The sequence below is a fragment of the Protomyctophum parallelum genome (assembly GCF_964188405.1).
Source record: "Protomyctophum parallelum genome assembly, chromosome: 5".
NCBI lineage: Eukaryota > Metazoa > Chordata > Actinopteri > Myctophiformes > Myctophidae > Protomyctophum > Protomyctophum parallelum.
This window is the reverse complement of record NC_139702.1, coordinates 4,848,830-4,860,872: the sequence shown is the minus strand read 5'-3', so window position 1 is coordinate 4,860,872 and position 12,043 is coordinate 4,848,830. Positions and strand designations below refer to the sequence as shown.

Genomic DNA, 12,043 nt, shown 5'->3' with positions numbered 1-12,043 from the left:
GCGGCTTACGCCTTTTATTGATTTTTTAAGGGACAGACAGTAGGCTGACAGGAAACGGGAGAGAGATGGGGGGATGACATGCGGTAAAGGCCGTGTCGGGTCCGGGAGTCGAACCCGCGGCACACCGCGACTGGATCACCAGTCCGGTGCCCAGACCGTTACGCTACGGCCTGGGCCACTTTTAATTCACTTGAGTATCTCCATTACTTGATCATTTATACTTCTACGACATAATATCATCGCTATCGGACGGAAACCTCTTATGTCTCCATATTTTCTTGTATTTTCCGTAAATTCACACCCTTACCTGACCATACAGCCGTACAGCGGCACACAAAAGTATCAAAAGTAACAGATCCGCAAGCTGGAAACGCGGCGCCAAAAGTGTAGATCTGCTACTTACAGTATGCTGTTTGGGACATATACTGTATCGGTATGAGGTTTCCACCCGGCAGAGACGAGATGACTACTTTTACTTTTGGTACTGTACTTTCAGTATATTTTGATGCAATTCATTTTGTACTTTAATAGAGGTGATATGTCTGAAGGCAGGACTCTTACACTAGTGGTATTGTGCTGGACTACTTCCAACCACTGATGCACAGAAAAGGTTTGACAATAACAAAATGTCTGAATGGAGCTGTGGTAGAGAACTGAATGTTCTCGCCCTGGCTTGATGTGAAGGCTAGCACCGCTTTGAAATGCATACCTGTGTGTGTGTGTGTGTGTGTGTGTGTGTGTGTGTGTGTGTGTGTGTGTGTGTGTGTGTGTGTGTGTGTGTGTGTGTGTGTGTGTGTGTGTGTGTGTGTGTGTGTGTGTGTGTGTGTGTGTGTGTGTGTGTGTGTGTGTGTGTGCACACGTAGAAGAAGTACTCAGATTACTCTATTTTATTTTTTCAAAAAACTATGTTATACGTAGAAAGCCCTAATTGTGTTACATTTGTATACTGCTACTGTATGTTGATGAATTGAATACATACAGTAGGACCTCAATGGAAAAAAGTCCCCAGGACGTTGTCCTTTTAGCTTTATGGTCTTACTGTACAACATAATAATAATAATTATTATTATTATCATTATTACTGTACAACATGCTGTTTATATTTCTGACTAATCATCAAAAGCCTGCATTCAAACTTTGACCTCAGTATTGGCATTAACATATACGCAAAGTACTCGTCATGAATAAAATATAATAATGCATATGTGCTACGATACTATGATAGCAGTTATGTTAATTAATTTATCTTTGACTTAACTTTCACTAAATAAATGATGATTCATAGTCATTCATATGTAGTTTCAATTTCAAATGATATGCTGTTATCTTTCATTTGTTCTGAGATCATGGATGTTAAATTTATTTGCTTCTGTTTTGTGTAAACTCATAATTGGTATCAGGGGGTTTTCATGGTATAGAGGCAATGAAGCTAATGACCAAATTTGCCTGCTGGCTAAATTCTACCTTATATTAAGACATTATTATTATTATTTTAATGTAGGCCTATATAACCTATTGGCTTCACCATTTATCGTTACTGTTATTCATTTGCTTGGCTAACCCACGGACAAGTTTCTCCCATGCAACTAACAACAACATAATAAAAGCCTTTGTTAAAGTTTGTTAATCCTTGCTCTCTCTCATGCTAACCTCATAATACCTCCATGTTCTTTTTTGTTTTCCTCTCTTGTTTTGGTCGCTGCTCGTCGTGCTCATCAGTAACTAAGAGACGCAAGGCTCACCTGAAGAGGCTGGACCGCCGCTGGACCCTGGGGGGCATAGTCAACCGCCAACAGAGCCGAGGTGAATGCTCGTTAACCTGTTCATGCGTGTGGCGGTGGGACGTGGGTGAATGCTCGTTAACCTGTTCATGCGTGTGGCGGTGGGACGTGGGTGAATGCTCGTTCCTGTTCATGCGTGTGGCGGTGGGACGTGGGTGAATGCTCGTTCCTGTTCATGCGTGTGGCGGTGGGACGTGGGTGAATGCTCGTACCTGTTCATGCGTGTGGCGGTGGGACGTGGGTGAATGCTCGTTCCTGTTCATGCGTGTGGCGGTGGGACGTGGGTGAATGCTCTACCTGTTCATGCGTGTGGCGGTGGGACGTGGGTGAATGCTCGTTAACCTGTTCATGCGTGTGGCGGTGGGACGTGGGTGAATGCTCGTTCCTGTTCATGCGTGTGGCGGTGGGACGTGGGTGAATGCTCGTTAACCTGTTCATGCGTGTGGCGGTGGGACATGGGTGAATGCTCGTTAACCTGTTCATGCGTGTGGCGGTGGGACGTGGGTGAATGCTCGTTAACCTGTTCATGCGTGTGGCGGTGGGACGTGGGTGAATGCTCGTACCTGTTCATGCGTGTGGCGGTGGGACGTGGGTGAATGCTCGTACCTGTTCATGCGTGTGGCGGTGGGACGTGGGTGAATGCTCGTACCTGTTCATGCGTGTGGCGGTGGGACGTGGGTGAATGCTCCTACCTGTTCATGCGTGTGGCGGTGGGACGTGGGTGAATGCTCGTACCTGTTCATGCGTGTGGAGGTGGGACGTGGGTGAATGCTCGTACCTGTTCATGCGTGTGGCGGTGGGACGTGGGTGAATGCTCTACCTGTTCATGCGTGTGGCGGTGGGACGTGGGTGAATGCTCGTACCTGTTCATGCGTGTGGCGGTGGGACGTGGGTGAATGCTCGTACCTGTTCATGCGTGTGGCGGTGGGACGGGGGTGAATGCTCGTACCTGTTCATGCGTGTGGAGGTGGGACGTGGGTGAATGCTCGTACCTGTTCATGCGTGTGGCGGTGGGACGTGGGTGAATGCTCGTACCTGTTCATGCGTGTGGAGGTGGGACGTGGGTGAATGCTCGTACCTGTTCATGCGTGTGGCGGTGGGACGGGGGTGAATGCTCGTATACCTGTTCATGCGTGTGGCGGTGAATGCTCCTACCTGTTCATGCGTGTGGCGGTGGAACGTGGGGGAATGCTCCTACCTGTTCATGCGTGTGGCGGTGGGACGTGGGTGAATGCTCGTACCTGTTCATGCGTGTGGCGGTGTGACGTGCCGGCCGAATCGAAACCAGACTAAAATGTATAGGAAGGGACTAGTGGACAAGAGATCCAGTATAAGTCATTTTACACTTGGTTGCATGCTGAAAATAGCCGATCTACAAGCTCACAACCGGCACGTTGTGAGCTTGTAGGTCGGCTATTTTTGGGGGAGCACGACACCATCGTACGACAAAGTACGATAATCATGGTTTGCACTACATGCAGTACAGACAGGATGTACTGTAATTATGTACGGTACAGTACATTTCCACGCATACACGTGGATGAATGGATGCACATGCAAATATGCACATAATGTCAATAGACATGCATATGCATATGCACTTGTACAATATACACTCACACATGTGTGTGCAGCAGGCAAGTACATTAGCAAGCTACATGCATTCACTTCCATTTAAGCACACCATTATACATAAACACATGGGCACATGCATATTATTATACAATTTACACACAAATCTACTGATTTCAATCAGTAGTATAGGGGAACAGTGTGTGCAATGCTTTAGCGTGTTTCGCTACGCACACGCACACACACACACACACACGCACACACACACACACACACACACACACACACACACACACACACACACACACACACACACACACACACACACACAGACACACACACAGACAGAATTCCTCACTGACACATTCCACCCTATATTAACAGTACAGTATGTGCGTGCAGTGCCTTCCAGCTACACAGTCTCACCTCATGGTAAACAGTCCTTTGCATCCCTGACAGGCCTCCAGCCTCAGCAGCGTATTGGGTGGCCCCGGCAGAGCCCTTCAGCTCCCACAGTAAAACGCTAGAATCTTCCAACCCGTCACTCTTTGGACTTTTTCTTCGCCTCACGCTGTGCAGCGAAAATAATTGGATCATATTAAACCAGATTTATATCATTAGGGCTGGACTCAACTGGCCCACAGCACAAACACACACACACACACATGCAGCAAGCTTTAGTCCTCTCTGTCGGGCCTCGCCGCGTTAATAATAGGAGGACATCGCCGCTTAATTAAAGCAAGCTAGCTCCCTCAGGTTTTACGGGCTGTTATATTTTAATGACTCTGGCAGTTTCTTGTTTTGTTTTGTTTGCTTGTTTGTTCAGATCGTTTGAAATGATAAAAGAAACGGTCTAGTTTGCTTCCCAGGCTTCTTGGGTGATTTGTTGTTGTTTTTTTTTGTCGTTATTGCACTTAGAGAGAGAGAGAGACACAAGTCTGTGTGAAACTACACAGACTTGTATGATATTCAAAGCGCCGTCCCGCTGCCAGGGACATGTTTTGACAACCGATTGTCCATCCCGATGAAGGCCTAACGACTGAAATGTCGAAAAGAAGAAAAGAGACATTTATTTTGCAAGTTTTTGCAAGACAGTGTGCAAAGATACCCTTTTATAACGACCGTCCATCCAAAGCCCACACCGAGGGCGAGGGCTTTGGGCGAGTCTTGGTGTTCTCTGTGTTTACATTGGATGGCGCTCTTAGCTAACACGAGTCACCATTTGACTCTCAGTGAAACAGTCTAGCAGGAAATCACGTGATCGCAAAAAAACCCAACAAAAAAAAACAGCCACCATCAAAGGCCTTTTTCTCTGCTTCCGTTTTTTCCCCTTTCCATTTTTATCCATGCTAAATTCTCAACGATAACTAGAGAACCGAGGGTCGAAAAGAGTTTTTTTTTGCTTTCGCCGAAGCACAGAGAAAAACCTCTGTGTTTAACAACGATCGGGGGATAGGAGATAAATATACTGTGACTACTTGAAAAGTCAGGAAAAACGAGGAAAATCGCTGAATTATTTATTTATTTCCCCTGGCAGTAAATGAGTTAAAATTATGTATGTTTGTGGACACAGGCCCTAACCCATTCTGAACAGGGAACCCATTTTGGTGTTATAGCATCATGTTGTGCTTTAGCTATTGGAAAATGTGGCGCAATACGAGCTTGTAGGTCTGCTATTTTTTTTTTTAATCGAAGAACGACTGACATTTTTTTAATCTGATCTCAGGTCAGAATGGGTTAATCAGACCAGTGTGTGTCCAGTGGAAACCTCGTATGAATCTGATCTCAGGTCAGAATGGGTTAATCAGACCAGTGTGTGTCCAGTGGAAACCTCGTATGAATCTGATCTCAGGTCAGAATGGGCTAAATGAAAGTCCTTTATATCATTTGATCTGACTGTTCTGCCGCTCTCTCTCTCTCTGTGTTTAAGTGTAGCCAGTGGCTAGAGATCCCAGACACAGAGCCTGCACTCCGAATCTCCGGTGTTTACACAAAAACACTAATAAACTGCTTACATTTGGGGAAATTGCAAAACAGGCTTCCTCGCGGTCTTCATGTGCTAATTGGTCAATGAGTTCAGAACTTCAGATCAATTGCTCAACCCATTGAGGGAGAAAAATTAAGATTAGACTGACTGACTGACGGACGAACACTAGTTTCCTTAGATAACATATTATTGTTATTATTATATATGATTTGGGGGAGCCAATTTGCACTATCCGGCCCACAGGTTGGAAATCGCTGCCATATACAGTACAGTAGGTGTCGAGTCATCAACTTCTCATCCAGACATTTCTCAGACGTTCCGTAACGCTCCTGTCTGGTTCTTGGATCAGTATAAGACCGCTGAGGTTGTTTCATTTTCTTTATGGAGGCCAGTATACCTCCTTGGACCTGTTTAACCTCATATTGGCCCCCATGAGTCAGCCTATATGATAATGTGGGGCTGTCAGGCAGAAACCCTGTATCTCCATGAGTCAGCCTATATGATAATGTGGGGCTGCCTGTCAGGCAGAAACCCTGTATCTCCATGCAGTATTTCAACTTTCATGCTTTAATGTCTTTTTAATGTCTCTGTTCATGTCTTCTGAAAGAATATATATATTCAAAGATTTGTGTCGTATTTTCACGATTTTTCAAAAATAGCAGACCTACAAAGCTCGTAGCGCGCCACTCGGTGGCGCGATATGAGCTTGTAGATCTGCTATTTTTCAATAGCTAAAGTATAACATAATGCTTAGTTAAAACACCAAAAGGGGTTCACGTCTATGGGTTAAACACGCCTAAATGAGTGTTGCAAAAAAGTAGTGAAAATAGCCGATCTACTGTACAAGCTCACAACGTGTCACGATGCGTCGTGTTGCAAACAATTTAAAAAAAATATATATTGAAAATATTGATACAAACTTGTTTTTTTTTTACATACAAGCGAAGATAATGTGGGCTGATTCGAGCTGTGCCACAGACCCCAGACCAGCAGAGAACACAAAGTATATCCGATAAGATCATTAATCAGAGCACTCCCTATACAGACGTACGGAGACAAACACAGATCTTATGAGGTATACGTGATGTTCTACTGTGGACTAACTCACGTTGTGTCGAGCAGAAATAACCTTTAAAAACAATTATCACCATGAATGTGATTTACGGCCGAGCTACACAGAGTATGGATATGCACAAACAGTCAAACACACATACGCACTTTTAGATTCAGTCCTATTTTATTTAAATTTATTTTATTTCCGCGTATACTCGGTTATATAGCACGGCTGTCATACTTCGTTGCTGTCGGGCAGAAACCTCTTGTATCTTCATATTATTTTATATATATATATATATTTTTGGCTCTTAACAGTTTGACTGCTGAATTAATTAATCGCAATGCCCCGTTGACTGCCTTGATTTCACTAACCTTTGAAAAATGTATAATCGATCCCTCATTTTGACATGTCATTATGTAAGAGAATGGTTGAAGTCAAGAATAGTGAATTCACTATTCTTGATATAATAAATAGCCAATCTACAAGCTCACAACGCATTGCAAGTTGTTAGCATGTAGATCTCCTATTTTCACTATTGCATCACACTCGTGCAACAAAGTACAAAATAACACTTTGTTTCTCGATCATTAGATTAATTAAGAAAATACTGGATAGTTGCATCCTTAGTCGTGTATTGTATATCATCTCAGACGGGTGGAAACCTCTAAAAAGCTTATGGCTCTGCTACTTTTGCTACTTTTGTATGACGCTTGCAGGCTGTGCTGGCTGAGACTATGTCCGCCAGTGGGTGGTGCTGTTTCACAAAGCAGCGAGGGCAGAACACTGGCTGTAGTATCAAGTAGGGCGTTAGTTTCATCAACGTTTCACCATAGCTTGTAACTCTTGCACACAGACCACGTAGCCTGCCAGCAGCACATGATCAAATGGACTAATATGGACTTACCGGGCCTACCTCGCCCAGGGCTTGCTGTTAGCCAGGTCTGCAGCAGCAGCAGAAGCAGACAGTGTTGCCATGTCTGCTTGTTATAAGCCACTTGCTTCTTCAGCGTATCTGCATACATGTATGTGGTCTTGTTTCCACATTATCTAATTATTATTTACTCGTTATTGGTGAATGGTGAATGGACCAGCAAATTAATATTTGTCCAAATCGCGGAAAAGCGAAAGGCTATAGCCCATGGTCTCGGGAGGGCATACTATAGTATGTCATTTTTCACGATTTCGGAGGATTTGATTTGAAACATTCTAACAACACCACCACAAATCATACCCTGGCACCAAACCTTTTCAGATGGGGGGGGGGGGGGTTTAGGGACAAAACGATGGACATATAGATTTTCACCTTTTTTAAATCTTCCAAAATATCTTATTCCAATATTTTAGCCAATCTGAATCTAGCCAATCTACAAGCTCACAACACGTTGCATCGAGACACGTTGTGAGCTTGTAGATCGGCTATTTCCAAATAGTAGGGGAGAGCCGCCAAGGATGTAACACTTTGCACGTTTTCATTTTTTTACTCAGAGATCCGTTTATCTACACATGTAATATTTTCAGGCAACGGACCTACACATGTCTGCTACCATAAACCACTTCAAGTTATTTTTTTTTATAAAACAGGTCGGGAGTTATTAAACCGAACGTGGACGCTGTTCCAGTGTTACAATTGCTGCGCATATCGGATTAATTGTAACGGCATGCATGATAAATGTAACAACGCTAAAAAACACCATTAAACATATCGTTTTCAACTTAAAGCAATTATATTTCATTGAAGCAACTCCTTAGCATTGTTTTCATACCATGGATGTGATAATCAATCAATCAATCAATCAATCAACTTTATTTGTTCAGACTCAGGGTCCAATAACAACAGACAACATAAAACAGTACATACAGAGAAGAAACACCCCTAACCCATAAAAACATCATTTTTACAATAGACATTCATACCAGTGCTTCCAAAAGGCAGACCGGTACCTGGTGCTACTGAGGCTGGGGTTACACAGCAGCATAATTATGCAGTTTTTAGACTCATTGAGCCGACACATAAATGTATACATCAAGTGTCTCAGTAAGGCATGAAAGGTGTAAACTCCCACACTACAGAATAACTCCCTTGCACTGCTCCACCTTGGTTTGTTCAATAATATACGCATGCAATCATTATAGGCAACCTGCAGTTTATACATACTTGCTTTCTTAACCCATTCTGACCGGGCACCCATTTTGGTTTGGCATCATGTTATGCTTTAGCTATTGAAAAATAGCAGATCTACAAGCTCATATCGCGCCACCGAGTGGCGCGATATGAGCTTGTAGGTCTGCTATTTTTGAAAAATCGAAGAACGACTGACATTTTTAGAATCTGATCTCAGGTCAGAATGGGTTCATCAGACCAGTGTGTGTCCAGTGGAAACCTCGTATGAATCTGATCTCAGGTCAGAATGGGTTAAATTTAACCCACAAGGGGGCGGTATAGAGGGGAGTACAGTATGCTCTAAAAAGATTAACTTTAACCTCAGGTGAATTTCCTCCCCAGCATGTTGGCCTGAGCATACAGTATACGGCGCTGCCTATACAGATCCTCATCATCAGTTGGTCAGTTATCACATGTCCCAGATACTTGGCTTCACTGCAAATGGATAACACCTGATCAGATAAATAAAAGGAGGGAAAGGAGAGGTCTTTATCCCCTTTCGTCCTGCAGAACATTACTCCGCTCTTTTTGGCATTATATTTAATATCATACGCTACCCCATATTTAGCCCCATATGTTCCCTCTCCCTACGCTCATTCTGTAGCTCCGAGATGAGGTCACACACTGGGCCCCTCCCACCGCGTTTCAGAAACGGCGCAAGTTTCCGCTATGTAAGTTTCTTACCCTGACGCCACGATGAATCCAAACGTGAAGGGGACGTGAAGGGTTTACACTAATTCAACCATAACAACGCCCAAGAAAATCCAACTAGAGATTTGAACCGAGCCTTTACGTCCCGTATTTTGTCAGTCGCTTCCATGTTTATCAAAGAAGTTGAAAAGCTTTAGCGCCTCCCCGGCGCCTCCCCTGGTCGAAATTTCCAACTGACTTCAGTTCACTCAACATGCACGCGCACACGCACACTTCCTTGATAAACATGGAAGCGACTGACAAAATACGGGACGTAAAGGCTCAGTTCAAATCTCTAGTTGGATTTTCTTGGGCGTTGTTATGGTTGAATTAGTGTAAACCCTTCACGTCCCCTTCACGTTTGGATTCATCGTGGCGTCAGGGTAAGAAACTTACATAGCGGAAACTTGCACCGTTTCTGAAACGCGGTGGGAGGGGCCCAGTGTGTGACCTCATCTCGGAGCTACAGAATGAGCGTATAGGGAGAGGGCACATATGGGGCTACCCCATATTCAGAGCATACATTTAGCAGCTGTTGAAAGCCAGCACTACTGGGAGAGAGTATTGCCAAGTCATCATAATAAGATAATAAGATAATGATAAGAAAATGTATCAAAAATAAGGGAAACCAGGGTGTACCAGTTTGGGCGCTTGAGTCAGTTCAATGGGAAAATACATTGATTAAACAAACGTTAAATTTATTGAGTTGTACAATGTTATACAACCCTACACTAATTTTAGAATACACTCTGTAATGAAGACAGCTGACTGAACATATAATATTGGCCAATATGTCAACTGTGTAAATATGACCTATAATGGTATTGAATGGAGCCGGCGTGTGTTACAATTGATCCACTTTCGCAAGTTTTCTTTGCCGTTGCTTACAGACCAGAATGAACGTGCATTCCGTCTAAACACGATGCAAACTAATGAAGAACATAAGCATGAAGACATCCATGTGGATTTTTATTCACCAACATTAAAGAAAAAAATTGTAGCACACATATACTCCAGGTGTAAAAATTTTGCTTTTTGAGAAAATTCAGTTTTTCGCCAATAACTCCCCGTAGGATAAAGGTAAACACTTCAAACTTCCTGGGCACGTAGAGTACGTTGCTGTACACATACTGACGCGATGGCGTCATGATGGCGTTGACCAATCAAGAGATAACGTTCATGTTCACAGTTCACAGCCATAGCGTGTTACAATCGTGGCGGCTCTCCCCTACTGTACATTACAGTACATGTTGTTTTTTTACTCTTTTAGCCTAGTCGCTTCTTTTGGGCTTATTTTCCTAGACGTGGTTGCTTGTTTCTCAACAGTGGCAGCAGCAGGGATATAGCTAATGCTATCTACCTCTCCCAGGATAATGTGGAGGCTTGGCTAAGACGGGCCTGATGGAAAAGTGTGAAAGTGGGGCTGAATCCCACATAGTGGAGCTGGTTTTAATCACAGACATCGCAGGCCATCATCATCCACTCTCTGTAGAACAGGCATGAGTCACCAGGCTAGCTGTCGCCACTGCAGAATGAGGCCATGAAAATGTGTTCATGTTCTGAAGGGATTTTTCTTTTAACAAGGTAGTTTGTTTCCTTTATATGAACGTGGCACTTTGCAGACTCAGGTCGGCAGCTGTTTCTTTGCACTACTGCACGTATGCATTTTAGACATACATTCTCTGTTTGCGTCGTTTTGTTTTTAATAATATTGATTGCTTTTGCATCGTGTTCTCAATTGCTTGTATTCCCCAACAAAGTGTTGATACTAGTTGATACTGGGTTATCTTCTTGTCTCATGTCAAGCCTGCCGAGTTTGTTAGATAATGTTTGCTATTCTTGAAAGTATAAAATAGGGCTTATTACGAAAATACGAGAGAATAGTTTGATTGAAAGGCAACCTACACTAATATGTTGGTCAAGTGTTTTAATCATTAAAGGACCACGTCGCCACTTTTCAACCTATCTTCATATAATTGGTCCTCACTAATGTTCTCCACAGACTAGGGCTGACCTCGAATAGTCGACTAATCGATCGGAACGGGTCTTAGTCGACTGACCACCTCTTAGTCAATGTTCATAATTTTTTTTTTTTTTAAACCTTTTTTTCTTTTTTACAAAATATTGTATATAAAAATACAATATTTACAAAAATATACAAAAATATTGTATTATTCCACTAGGTCTGTGGGGGACATAAACACATTTGAACATTCTGACTGTTCAAATCTCCAATGTGCATGTGGAGTGTGTCTGCCTGTGTGGCAATGTGCCACTGCCTGTGACTTGAATCGCAAAGTGTGCTGGCCTGATAGACCCCAGAATCTCAATCTCACCTGCTGTGCTCAATCTGGCTAATGACAAGCCTCTCAGTCCATGTTCACCAAAAAAAAACTATTAGTCGACTAACAGCAAATGTATTCATCTATCAGTCGACTATACAAGTCCCTAGTCGGGGACAGCCCTACCACAGACTGAGTAGTAGTAGTAGTAGTAGTAGCTATTTATCCTGATCATTAGTGAGGACCAATTATACAACGATAGGTTGAAAAGTGGTGAAGTGGTCTAAGTGGGTACGGTGCTCTGCTTGCCCAGTGGTAAAGTAAAGTGGTGCAGTGGTCTAAGTGGGTACTGTGCTCTGCTTGCCCAGCGGTAAAGTAAAGTGGTGAAGTGGTCTAAGTGGGTACTAGCTGTGCTCTGCTTGCCCAGTGGTTTATTAGTGTGTTTGACGACTCCCCTGCTGAGCCTCCTGTGCATGTTTTACCAATCCCCTGCCTAGTGCCTATAGCCTGTCT

At 43.4% G+C, this 12,043-nt stretch overlaps 1 protein-coding gene across 4 annotated transcripts in view; it reads left to right on the top strand.

The window, feature by feature from the left end:
- The window catches only part of sh3pxd2aa (SH3 and PX domains 2Aa), a gene marked incomplete at its 5' end in the record, with an annotated part of 126,949 nt that overhangs the window by 85,564 nt on the left and 29,342 nt on the right, over positions 1-12,043 (top strand). For all 4 annotated transcript variants that reach the window (XM_083765286.1, XM_083765287.1, XM_083765285.1 and 1 more), the window contains one exon: positions 1,720-1,803. In XM_083765286.1, the coding sequence (XP_083621412.1) occupies positions 1,720-1,803 (84 nt within the window). The remainder of the gene's footprint in view (positions 1-1,719; positions 1,804-12,043) is intronic.